Source organism: Ostrinia nubilalis, chromosome 26 (assembly GCF_963855985.1).
Source record: "Ostrinia nubilalis chromosome 26, ilOstNubi1.1, whole genome shotgun sequence".
Lineage (NCBI taxonomy): Eukaryota > Metazoa > Arthropoda > Insecta > Lepidoptera > Crambidae > Ostrinia > Ostrinia nubilalis.
Genome location: NC_087113.1, coordinates 884,564 through 897,162, shown reverse-complemented (window position 1 = coordinate 897,162; position 12,599 = coordinate 884,564). Strand labels below are relative to the sequence as shown.

Sequence of the window (12,599 nt, the reverse complement as noted above, 5' to 3'; positions counted from 1 at the left end):
ACTTCCAAATAGCAGGAAATACTGTCTCCATTTCTAAACTAAAACTAAACACAAATCAAAGTACTTAGATCTTCGTGATCTTAGTCAACAGAAGACGTTGTATGTCAGATGTGTAAAGTTAGATTGGGTTTTGTAGCTACGGCGTAGATGGTAGCGCTGTAGTAGCGTAGTCGTAGCACTTTGCCGTAGTATGGCGCGACCGTAGCTTCTATGGATTTGCTACGAATGACAAATATTGTATGGTGTCTGAATGAAGTCAGATGATTTTTAGTATGGCCCGACCGTAGCTTCTACGGATTCGCTACGAATGTAAAATATGTATGTCTAAATGAAGGCAGATGATTTTATAAAATGAGCATTAAGGTTATAGCAGACTGTCTACTCACGGACATTGCCCGCGGGCGGCGTGACCGGAGGGAGCGGCGAGCGTTCGGCGAACGAACGAGCAATGTTCGGTTCGCGAGCGAACATCGAAGAAGACGATCCTGACGCACTCTCTTCAACGACTTGGCACTAAACGGTCTCAATATCATTGTTAATTTATACCGAATAGACAATTAATTGTATACAGTCCACTCTTTCATTTAATTAACTTCCACTACACTCACTATCGAAGTAACATATTGGTCCATCTACCGGAAAACTGAATCCCGCTGAAGAAACGACTGCGGTATCGAACTTTGACCCCGCGACACGTCCGCCGATCTATTGCGCCGTGTCACCATCGCTATCCGAGGAGTTGAAGATCAGAGTCACCTGTGGAATTTCTGGATAAGGATACGGGTGTTTTGTGAGTTCTTTCCAATTTATCCCTCATTTACATCTTTTCCTAAATTCCATTACTTAATTCTTGCATAAGTCCAATTCACAACACTTTTCTTGCTTTTTATTTGAGTTGGCGCAAGCTAATTAATTCGCACGTCATTCCTTTCCGCTAGCGGTGCCCGTACTGCCGCCACTAGTTTTTGTCAATAATTATAAGCGCACGGGCCAGTTTCGTAGATATTACTATACTTATAGATACATCGCTACCGTTAGACTGCATCAGCTGAGCGCCTATTCATACGAATAACATTAATTTACGCACGATCTTTATTTACGTCCGCACCAATTAGATTTTTTCATAGGCCCTTAATTATTTTTCCTACCCACAATGGCTGAAAAATTAATTAAACAGCGCGGCTCCGTAAAGGCTAAGCTTACTAGTTTCAGCAATTACATGACAGTTATAAAAAGCTGCAAACAACTCTCGGACCTACAGGTTCTCGAACTTGAAGGTCGATTTAATAAATTTGAAAGCTTACATGATGAATTTAATGATTTACAGACCGACATTGAGCTGCTATCAGACAATCCAGAGGAGGCCTATGCCGAGCGCTTCAAATTCGAAGACACCTTTTATCCGCTGGTTGCACAGGCAAGAAAGCTCCTGGAGGCCAGTCAGCAACTTCAGAACAAGCTTTCTGCAGGTTCCGTATCAGGCTCCGAGGTATCAGGTGGGGCGAAAAGCAATTTTATACGTTTACCTAAGATAGACCTACCTCATTTTGATGGAAGTTATCAGTGTTGGCTGGAATTTAGAGACACCTTTCTCTCCTTAATCCATAACAACAATAGTATCGATAACATAAGCAAGTTCCATTACTTGCGTGCGTCCCTAGGGGGAGCAGCCGCCGAAATTATTAAAAATATTGATTTTAATAGCGATAATTATATAATGGCATGGGAACTATTATGCGATCGATACAACAATAGTCGCCTTTTGATAAACAACCATATTCAGGCATTATTTAACGCTCAGTCCATTAGCAATGAGTCTAGTATTGCTTTGCGCCAACTAATTGACGTTATAAATAAAAATATAAGGGCGTTAAAAGCGCTGCGTGAACCCACTCAATATTGGGACACGCTCATTATTTATTTAATGGCTCTAAAACTAGATTCTATCACGTTTAGAAATTGGGAGGAGTATCGCAACACTCTGCCTCATTCACCAACACTAGTTCAGTTTTGCACATTTATTAACAATAAAGCCGACTTACTTGAAACAATAGAAGACAATAAAAAATCAAATACAACACAAATCTCAGAAACAAACAAATCAAAAAGCCTTATTATAACATCTAATCAACACAATATAAGTAATAATAGTAATATGCAAAATAAAAATAAAATTATTTGTCCATTATGTTCACATAATCATTTTCTTTACTCATGTGATTCTTTTAGAAGTCTTACTGTAGAAAATAGATTACAAAAGGCAAAATATCTCGGGGTATGCATGAACTGTTTACGGGAAGGCCACGTAAAAAAGCGCTGTAGGTTTTCATGCTGCAAATATTGCAAAGATAAGCACAACACTTTACTTCACTTAGACCAATCCAACAATAAAGTAGAACGTCATCCAATGCCTACTACTAGTAACAATGTTTCGTTTTCTGCAGATATACAACCAAATTCTCAAAGTCATATCTTGCTTTCCACAGCTGTGGTGAGAGTGGTGAGCGACAAAGGTCAAAGGTACAGCGCCAGAGTCCTGCTCGACAATGGTAGTACAGCTCACTTTGTTACTGACGCCGTGTGTACCAAGCTCGGATTGTCCCGAGTTGGCAACAGTTCCAAGGTTACAGGTATTAACAATATAACTAGTACTAGTACACAGTCTTGTAACCTCACCATCGAATCAATGCATAATGAGTACTCAGTTAAAATTAATTGCCACATTTTGCCTGAAATAACTTAAAAATTGCCAGCATCCTACATAAATATAAATTGCATACCAATTCCTACAGGACTAATTTTAGCGGACCCATCATTTAACATTCCAACAGATATAGATATTCTGCTAGGAGCTGAAATATTTTGGGATGTAATTCAGAGCAATCACATAAATTTAGGAAAAAACTTGCCAAAATTATGCGAAACGAAATTAGGATGGTTAATTTCTGGTTCCGTACCTACTAATAATAATTTAAACGTTAATTATTCACATTTTTGTAATTTTTCAAAAACAGACAGCATAGAATTATCAAAATTTTGGGAGCTAGATTCAATTTCTCCTAAACATTGTCTTTCTTTGGATGAACGCGCGTGCGAAGAAAGTTTCACGTTAAATACCAAACGTAGTCCGGACGGTCAGTTTATTGTTACCATGCCGCTCAGTGCGGATCCCGGCGTTCTCGGTGACTCATACGCTATGGCTAAACGTAGGTTTTTAACTTTAGAGAAACGTTTCGAGCGCGATGCTACATTTAAACGTATGTACATGGATTTCATGGATGAGTACGAATTTTTGGGTCACATGACGGAGGACACAAACTCATCAAACGGTGATCGGGATAAAATTAGTTATTTCTTGCCCCACCATGGCGTATTACGAGAATCTAGCAAAACAACGAAGCTGCGAGTAGTTTTTGATGCGTCTGCTAAGTCTACGTCAGGCGTATCACTCAACGACATCCAATACGTCGGTCCAACTGTACAGAATGATTTATTTTCAATTTTAATTAGGTTCAGGCAACACAAATATATAATTTCTGGAGATGTTGAGAAGATGTATCGAGCAATTTTACTAGATCCTAAGCAACGCTCCCTACAACGTATCTTATTTAGAAGGAATCCCTCCGAGCCGCTTAAAACTTACACGTTAAATACGGTCACCTACGGGACGGCGTCGGCACCTTATCTCGCGACCAAGTGTCTTGTGAGCCTCGCTGACGTCACGAATAATGAACAAGTCAAACGTAGTATACAGCATGATTTTTACGTCGATGATTTATTGACTGGGTCGGACACTATTCGTGGGACAGTTGAACTTTGTCAGGAAATAAAGGCAATATTGGCTTCGGCAAAGCTAAACTTAAGAAAATGGCAATCTAATAGTCCTGATATTTTGAAGGAGGTCGTAGATATTGAGGACAATTGCAACCTTGACTTGGATTTGTCAGATGATTATTCATCGAAAACTTTAGGTTTGTTATGGATTTGTAGGCAAGATGTTCTATCATTTTCCATAAACATTGAAACTCCTACGGACGTAACAAAAAGGCATATTCTATCGGTAATAAGTCAGATTTTTGATCCGCTGGGTTTAATTGGACCCTGTGTTGTCGAAGCAAAAATAGTCATACAGAAACTATGGTTAAATAAGTGCGATTGGGACGATACCGTACCTGAGGATATAGCATATCAATGGTGTTCATTTGTAGATACATTGAAATGTTTGAATTCTCTGCGCATTCCGCGATGGTTTTCATGTGATAATTTCATAAGTCACGAGATACACGTGTTTACAGACAGCAGTGAAATGGCATATGGCGCTTGTTTATACATACGATCTATAGATAGCTCGAATGCAGTCACGATACGTTTATTGACTTCTAAAAATCGTATAGCCCCCATAAAACCCACAACAATGCCAAGACTCGAACTATGTGGAGCACTTTTAGGCGCAAGACTGTGTACTAAGGTAAGGGAATCCCTTACTTCAATGATTAGCCGCTGCATATTTTGGTGCGATTCGACGATTGTGCTGGGTTGGCTATCCAGTTCGCCAACTGATCTAAAACCTTTTGTAAGACATCGTGTCAATGAAATACAAGACACCACTTTAGGGTCAAAATGGAACTATGTGCCAACAAAGGACAATCCCGCGGACCTTGTTTCTCGAGGGGTGAAGGCTGATAATATCAGCGATTCCAAATTATGGTGGTCGGGACCTGCATTCTTATCACAAGATGAATGCTATTGGCCGAAGTTGTCCAAGTGTATCGAGAAACAGGATCTGCCAGAGTTGATTTGTAATCTTGTAAACGAATCAAATAATCAAATTCCTGACTTGATTAATCACACTATAATACAAAAATTAATACACAAATATTCTAATTTTAATTATTTACAAAGAATCTTAGCCTACCTTAAACGATATATGTACAACTTAAACAATAAAAATAATAAATTACAAGGTTGTCTGACAAATCAGGAAATTGAATCATCTTTGAAATGCATTATACGTACAGCTCAATATGAAATGTTTCAGAATGAATACCTGATTCTGAAATCCAGGAATACGTTGCCTTCTAAAAATCGATTAATATCCTTATCTCCTTTTTTAGATTCCGACGACATCATTCGCGTCGGCGGTAGATTGGATAATTCGCCTTATGATTACAACACAAAGCATCCGATGCTTTTATGTAGCAAGCATCACTTGACAAAAATTTTGTTTCAAACAACTCACAAAAAATTACTACACTCTGGCCCTCAATTACTATTAGCAAACATACGTCAGAAATATTGGCCGTTAGGAGGTAGGAACCTGTCAAGAGCCACAGTGCAAAAATGTACAGTGTGTTTTAGACATAAAGCACAGAATATACAACCCATTATGGGACAGCTTCCTAATTCACGTAGTAACCTTGAATATCCATTTTTAAATTCCAGTGTCGACTATGCCGGTCCGATACTTATTGCTGATCGAAAGGGTAGAGGATGTAGACTTATAAAAACGTATATTTGCATTTTTGTCTGCCTAGCTGTTAAAGCCGTTCACCTGGAGCTTGTCTCGGACCTCACCAAGGAAGCATACATGGCTGCTTTAAATCGTTTTATCGCGCGCCGTGGCAAGCCTCGTAGTATATTGTCTGATAACGGCACTACCTTTGTCGGTTCTTGCAATCAATTGCGTCACTTTTTGCAAACTTCAAATATTGAATATGACATTGCACTGGAAGGAATCGATTTTAATTTTGTACCTGCTTATTCCCCTCATTTTAATGGCGTTGCTGAGGCCGCAGTTCGCTCAACCAAGCATCATTTAAAGCGACTTCTAACGTTAACTCACTTCACGTTCGAAGAAATGGTTACGTGCCTAACTCAAATAGAGGCCATTCTAAATTCCCGACCTCTCACTCCTCTTTCACCTGAACCTCTCGATTTCTCTGCCCTAACTCCTTCACATTTCTTAATTGGAAGGTCACTCACATCCGTTCCACATCCACAGGTGACTGACAACGGCAACATTACCAGATTGGAGCGATTCCAAAGAGTGGAGTTCATAAGACAACATTTCTGGAAGAGATTTAACACAGAATATATATCTTTGCTACAGCAGAAAACAAAATGGTCCACATCCAAAGGGAACATCACTATGGGGAGCCTGGTTCTGGTGAAGGATAAGGTGCTGCCACCTCTCTGTTGGCTGCTGGGTCGCGTCGTGCAGACCTACCCGGGCTCCGATGGCGTGGTGAGGGTCGCCGAACTGAAGACAAAGAAGGGAACTATCCGCCGTGGCTTCAACAATATATGCCCTCTACCAATTTCTTGAAGTTTCCACTTCAACCCGGGGAGCATGTCTACTCACGGACATTGCCCGCGGGCGGCGTGACCGGAGGGAGCGGCGAGCGTTCGGCGAACGAACGAGCAATGTTCGGTTCGCGAGCGAACATCGAAGAAGACGATTCTGACGCACTCTCTTCAACGACTTGGCACTAAACGGTCTCAATATCATTGTTAATTTATACCGAATAGACAATTAATTGTATACAGTCCACTCTTTCATTTAATTAACTTCCACTACACTCACTATCGAAGTAACACAGACTTATCAACTCGGAAAGGGATCGCCTTTCGCGAGCTGTCATCGCATTTCGCGCGCTGTCCACCGCGAGGCGTTTACGATACGGTGCGGATAAAATTGTGCGTTGCTGTATGGAGTTTCATACAAAGAATACTGACCGCCTCGAGTTGATACAGTTACGATTCCTTTCTTGGTTGTTATGTCCTTTATTTTGTTAATTTATTTGTTTTCAATTATACTGTTTTTTATTGACATTTTTTTTTATTTGTTATTGGCATGCATACACACTAAACTTCTATTATGTAAGATTTTCATGTAATTACTTTGTATGTAATGTTGTTGGTATACCACAATAAATAAAATAAAAATAAAATAAATTATACTATTTCTTATGGCGGAAAGTTCTAATTGATGTGGGATATCTATATTTAAAAGTATCTGGTTTTATCACTGTGATTTTTTTAATAAATATAGTGGCACTGTCAATATACTTATTTATGAACTCGACTTTACCTACCCTGTAAAAACTAAAATAACATAAGGAAAACTAAGAAGAAGGAAAAAAGAAAAAGAAAATGTTTCTGGTAGATATTTCTTAGAATTTTTGGCACTTATATACAATACGGACTAAAAAGAAATCAAATTGTATAAATTCAGATTTCTACAAGTCACCACAAAATAATATCCAGTTTCAACGCGTGATGTTCATAAGTTCCGCACCTGATACTTTGAATTAAGCTCGTAATTATTCACACGAACCCATCAAACTATCTTATTACAAATTCCCCGGCATTTCGCTCGGGCATCGCTCCGTCATCTACCTCAAATACACAAGTAAAAGGGAGGCAGTAGGCTTAATGACTGCTCTTATGACAGTATGTGACGTTGTCAAATTTGGTTACACCCATTGCCATCCAAAAGAAGACAAGAAGCATGCAATAATGTTTCAAATAAAAGGGTTTCTTTTCAAGTCAATTTTGCCTCTCAATGTAAAAGTTGGAAAATGCATAGGTGTTGCAAGACGTTTACACCTGAAATCCAAAAACCACATGGGAACGGGATATTTTATCTACAACTAGGGAAAAACAGCTGATAAGGCAACAAATTTACTTTGGATAGTAGCTAACCAGGCGGACAACTTGGACCAACGAGCTCACAAAGGTAGCAGGAAGGCGCTAGATGCAATCCGCTAATATGGAAATTATTGGGGGAGGCCTATGTTCAGCAGTGGACGTCCTATGACTGAAATGATGATGATGAAGAACCTGATGGACTTAGAATACGCCCTAGCACCATAATACCTATTTTGATAAGTTATAAAACAATGGTAAATAGAAGTCCCTGATTTGAATCACAATAACGAGTCTCCTGTCCACACGTACGTTGTAATAAAACTGAGACCGCAACTGAATTAATTCTAGCCGTCAACGTCTAAAACAACAAAACAACAATTAAACGCACGCGTGACAAATAGCTGTCCTCGTAAACGGCCCCAAGTGACAGCTGTCAACGAGCTGTCAGATTTGCCGCCAATCCCGCGGACTGTCATGGCGGATTCTGCGGATCTTTGGAGCGTTTTAGTTTATTGGATGGCCACAATGCTCATTAATAAGCGATGGTCAGGCTATTTCATTTAGATAGGTATTATGTACACTAATATTTATTAAGAAGAGATTTCATTGTCTGTTTGTTAAGGATACGCTCCGAAACTTCTACAAAAAAATCTTTCACCATTAAAATTCTACATTATTTCTCATGAACAAAGGCGGTAAAAAGCGAAAGAAGGTCACTGATTACGAACGGACTGACTCACTCATCACGAAATCTCAGAACCTAATGTGCTAGGAGTCTATAATTTTGCATGGGGGTTCCTTTTAGAACGAAGGTGCTCAATAAGACGGGATTTTGGGTGGGTAAAACGGGATTCACGCGAACGAAGTCGCGGGTGGCAGCTACAGTATGTAAACACTGATGCCTTGCTTTCATTATAATAGATTTGATTTTACGACAAAAACGTAACAAAAGTAGTCTGATATACATCGACTGGTGTTTAAATCAAGCAGCTTTCGCGCAAAAACGTCTTACAATATCTTTTCCGTAAATAAATATGCGAAAGCCTCAAGCCCCAAATAATTTAGGAACGGGGACAAATCAGCAAAGAAATCGTATTTCGTACCATTACGGGGACTCTTTTAAAATCACAACAAACATAATCACTAGGCAAATTGTGTATTGTAAGCGTCGGCCATCTTTTTTTGGATTCCGGCAAAAAAATAAAAGGGAGAAGGAACACGGGTGTAAATGGATATAATAATTGAAACAGCGTAGAGCCATTGAGATGGGCTGGGTCTTAACCCTCGAAACGAGGCGCTTTGTAAGTATAATTTGGGGTCTAGAAGACCCGTTTAGAATTTGATTTCTCGAAACGTTTCAGTAATTTTCTGGTTGCAAAATTAAATTTTGAACTCTGGAGTTCTTAGATTATTCAATGGGGAAATGTTTAACGAAGACCTAATTGGTTAATAAAGCCTTAATAAAAAGTGTTATTTTCTAACAATCACTCGATTATAATGTAATCTAGTTAAATAAATATTTATCTGCCCAATTCTTTCACTTGATAAATAAAGCATCATGTTTAAAAATGTTATTGTATTGTTAAAATGACCATTATGACGAAGCCAACTAACGGTAGTAGCATATTTTATGACAAACACCTTTGGCTCCTGATTAAACGATCATAACTAACTTATTATGGACATTTACAACACAAACAATGCGCTTACGACCTTATCTTATACGCTTCATGCGTCTAAGATAAGGTCAAAATGTTCTCTCACGTATATTTTTTTCATTTTGTCTTAAATATTATTTTAACATTTAATAAGACAGGGTATTAATATCTGGGTCTGACAAACCCACAGCGGCTGCCGAGGGTTATTCCAATTTCATCGGCTAAAAGGCGTCGGGCCGGTACCCGGAGCATTTGAAAAAAGCATAACCGAGATAAGTGAGATTTTGGCGGCCGCCATGACACTGGACAAAGAGCAAATGGATGCAGAAGAATCTTTATACTTATGTAAGAGCTGAATACATTTAATAACTCAAGAAGGTATGCCCATTGTACCTACACACAATAAACAAATGGAGGAATGATGAATAACCCGAATGTCTAACGAGACCTGCCGAAACTATTTAATTATATTTGTTGCATAAAAAAAAAATCTTGAACGGATTTTTAATTTAACCTCTTTTTCATAGCACATACAACTTATGCCCGTTTTCACCATAAATCCTTAATTTTTAAGTTACCCCTATGGTAATAATAGGAATTTTGTTTTCATAAGGGTCACTTAAAAGTTAGGGATTGATGGTGAAAACGGGCGGGTCTTAATGTATTAGTTACTAGAAGTTCACTACATTGGATGGCATTATTTATTAAGGGATCTTAGTTGAATGAAATATGCGTAAAAACTGAGACTATTTTAGACACTTTTCATGCACAAAGAGATTAGAAATAACTAGCGGCCGCCCGCGACTTCGTACGCGTGGATCTCGTTTTACCCCCCCTTCATCTATCTTACGCGGTTCAGATTTTTTCATAAATTTTTTTTTCCCGCTAACTCCCGTTCCCGTGGGAATTTTGCAATATCCTGTTGTAACTAAGCTCTAAGTTTACTAAGGTACCTGCATGCCAAATTTCAAGCGTCTATTTTACGCGGTTTAGATTTTTTCATACAAATGTTTTTTCCCGCTAACTCCCGTTCCCGTGGGAATTTTGCAATATCCTGTTGTAACTAAGCTTTAAGTTTACTAAGGTACCTGCATGCCAAATTTCAAGAGTCTATCTTACGCGGTTTAGATTTTTTCATACAAATGTTTTTTCCCGCTAACTCCCGTTCCCGTGGGAATTTTGCAATATACTATTGTAACTAAGCTTTAAGTTTACCAAGATACCTGCATGCCAAATTTCAAGAGTCTATCTTACGCGGTTTAGATTTTTACATACAAATGTTTTTTCCCGCTAACTCCCGTTCCCGTGGGAATTTTGCAATATCCTGTTGTAACTAAGCTTTAAGTTTACTAAGGTACCTGCATGCCAAATTTCAAGCGTCTAACTTAAGCGGTTTAGATTTTTCATACAAAAGGATTTTCCCGCTAATTCCCGTTCCCGTGGGAATTCCTAAGTATCCTATAACCTGCCCAGGAGTATGAAGAATAATTGTACCAAGTTTCGTTAAAATCCATCGAGTAGTTTTTGTTTCTATAAGGAACATACAGACAGACAGACAGACAGACAGACAGACAGACAGACAGACAGACAGACAGACAGACAAAAATTTTACTGATTGCATTTTTGGCATCAGTATCGATCACTAATCACCCCCTGATAGTTATTTTGAAAATATATTTTATGTACAGAATTGACCTCTCTACAGATTTATTATAAGTATAGATATAGATGAAACTTAAGGAGCCTAATAAAGAATCTAGTGGGCCTTCTGTTACTTATCTACTCTATGTCCTGGACATTCCCGTATTTGCAGGTGCGTTCGTTGTCTGGATTGTTTAGAATCGCCTGATAGCAAACAAAGGCGAAGGAAAAAGAGTAAATTATATTTTGAATTGCTTGATAAAGTGAATGGTCTGAGCATGGACCTATAAAAAAAGGCGGACGGAACTCGCGCTACAACAAAACTGTGACGCAAAATTTTGACGTTTGTCTATTGTGTGAGTGAATTTAGGGATGCCATGTAAGCCAAAACATTTTACCCATTTATCTTAAGAAAAACATAGATGGGCAGATACGTTACTTGGAAATGTAGACGAAATTATATCGTGCCATTTGAAAAGGATGAAAGATGAATACGTTGAGGTAGACGCGAAATTTTCAAATTTTCTTACTTTGTTTGCAAGTCAGTGTCAGGTACGATTCACGCAGTTACAAATGATCAATCTTGTGTACCTACGTAATCATAATCTTATGTATCATCAATATTATTATTATCTCTGATAGATTTTAACATACAACCTGACACTGACTTGCAAAAATAATTATAAGAAAATTTGAATTTCGCAGTTCCACGCCCTTGGGAAGGATCAAATCTGCCTACGAAAATATATCCCATTAAAACACAGTTATTATGAAAATTATTTTATTTCAATAGTATGCGTAATAAACACCTAAAAAGTCTTAAAATTATAGATTTCCCACTTTTCGGGTAATTTTCCCACGTAAATAACTGAGAACACTGGCCTTTGACGTATTATTTTGTCGGGTGATTGACGTTTGATTTTAATATTTTAATGTTTATAAAATCGGGGAAATAAGTGATTAGATTATTAGTTTACCTGTGAAATGTGATTCCTTGATTTTTGTTCGTTCGATCAGAACGGTTTTTACACAATTTCACCACGCAAGACATGTCGTATTTGTGTTTTTTTTTCGCCGCGTAAATGTGTCAACTGTGTGAAGGTTGCACTCGAAGTGGTGTATCAGGGTATGAATGTGTGCGTGCCGGCCTGTACGTACAGGCGAGCTGGTGTATCCTAATGTCACAGTATTTTGTTGATGAGAATCCGTCCGACTTTTTTTATAGGTCCATGGGTCTGAGCATTACCGAGGAAGTTCACAAAAAAATGGTTCAGTCTACTCTATGAATTTTTCAGAGGTCGCATTTCTTGTTTCCAGGTTAAAAGTCTGGTGGTAGAACTTTTTGAAACAAAGAGATTTCAAATAAAAAGTTTGAACTTTGAACAACTAGGTTTCGTAGGTAGGCTCGTGTATTCGTGTATCATTTGAGGCAGTATATTTAGAAAAAAAAAGAAACATTAGCACTTTATTCAAATTAATGGTGACGATTGATGGACCGATTTAAAAACAAAACACATTTGTTTAATAAACATAGAAGCGGTACGAAGTTCGCCGGGTCCGCTAAATAAATTATTCTTCTACAAAATCAACACATAATTAGGTCCAGCACAAGAACTTTGACACATAAAAAGTACAAAAAATACAACAGCT

General features: G+C 38.3%; 2 protein-coding genes across 5 annotated transcripts in view; one reads left to right on the top strand and one right to left on the bottom strand.

The window, feature by feature from the left end:
- LOC135084408 (hemicentin-1) overlaps positions 1–12,599 on the bottom strand; it is a 609,550-nt gene that overhangs the window by 114,612 nt on the left and 482,339 nt on the right. The window lies entirely within an intron of this gene.
- LOC135084582 (uncharacterized) lies at positions 834–6,136 on the top strand. The gene is made up of 3 exons (XM_063979351.1): positions 834–1,496; positions 2,487–2,630; positions 6,002–6,136. Exons 1-3 carry the CDS (start codon positions 1,154–1,156, stop codon positions 6,007–6,009), a joined length of 495 nt encoding a protein of 164 aa, XP_063835421.1. The 5' UTR covers positions 834–1,153; the 3' UTR covers positions 6,010–6,136.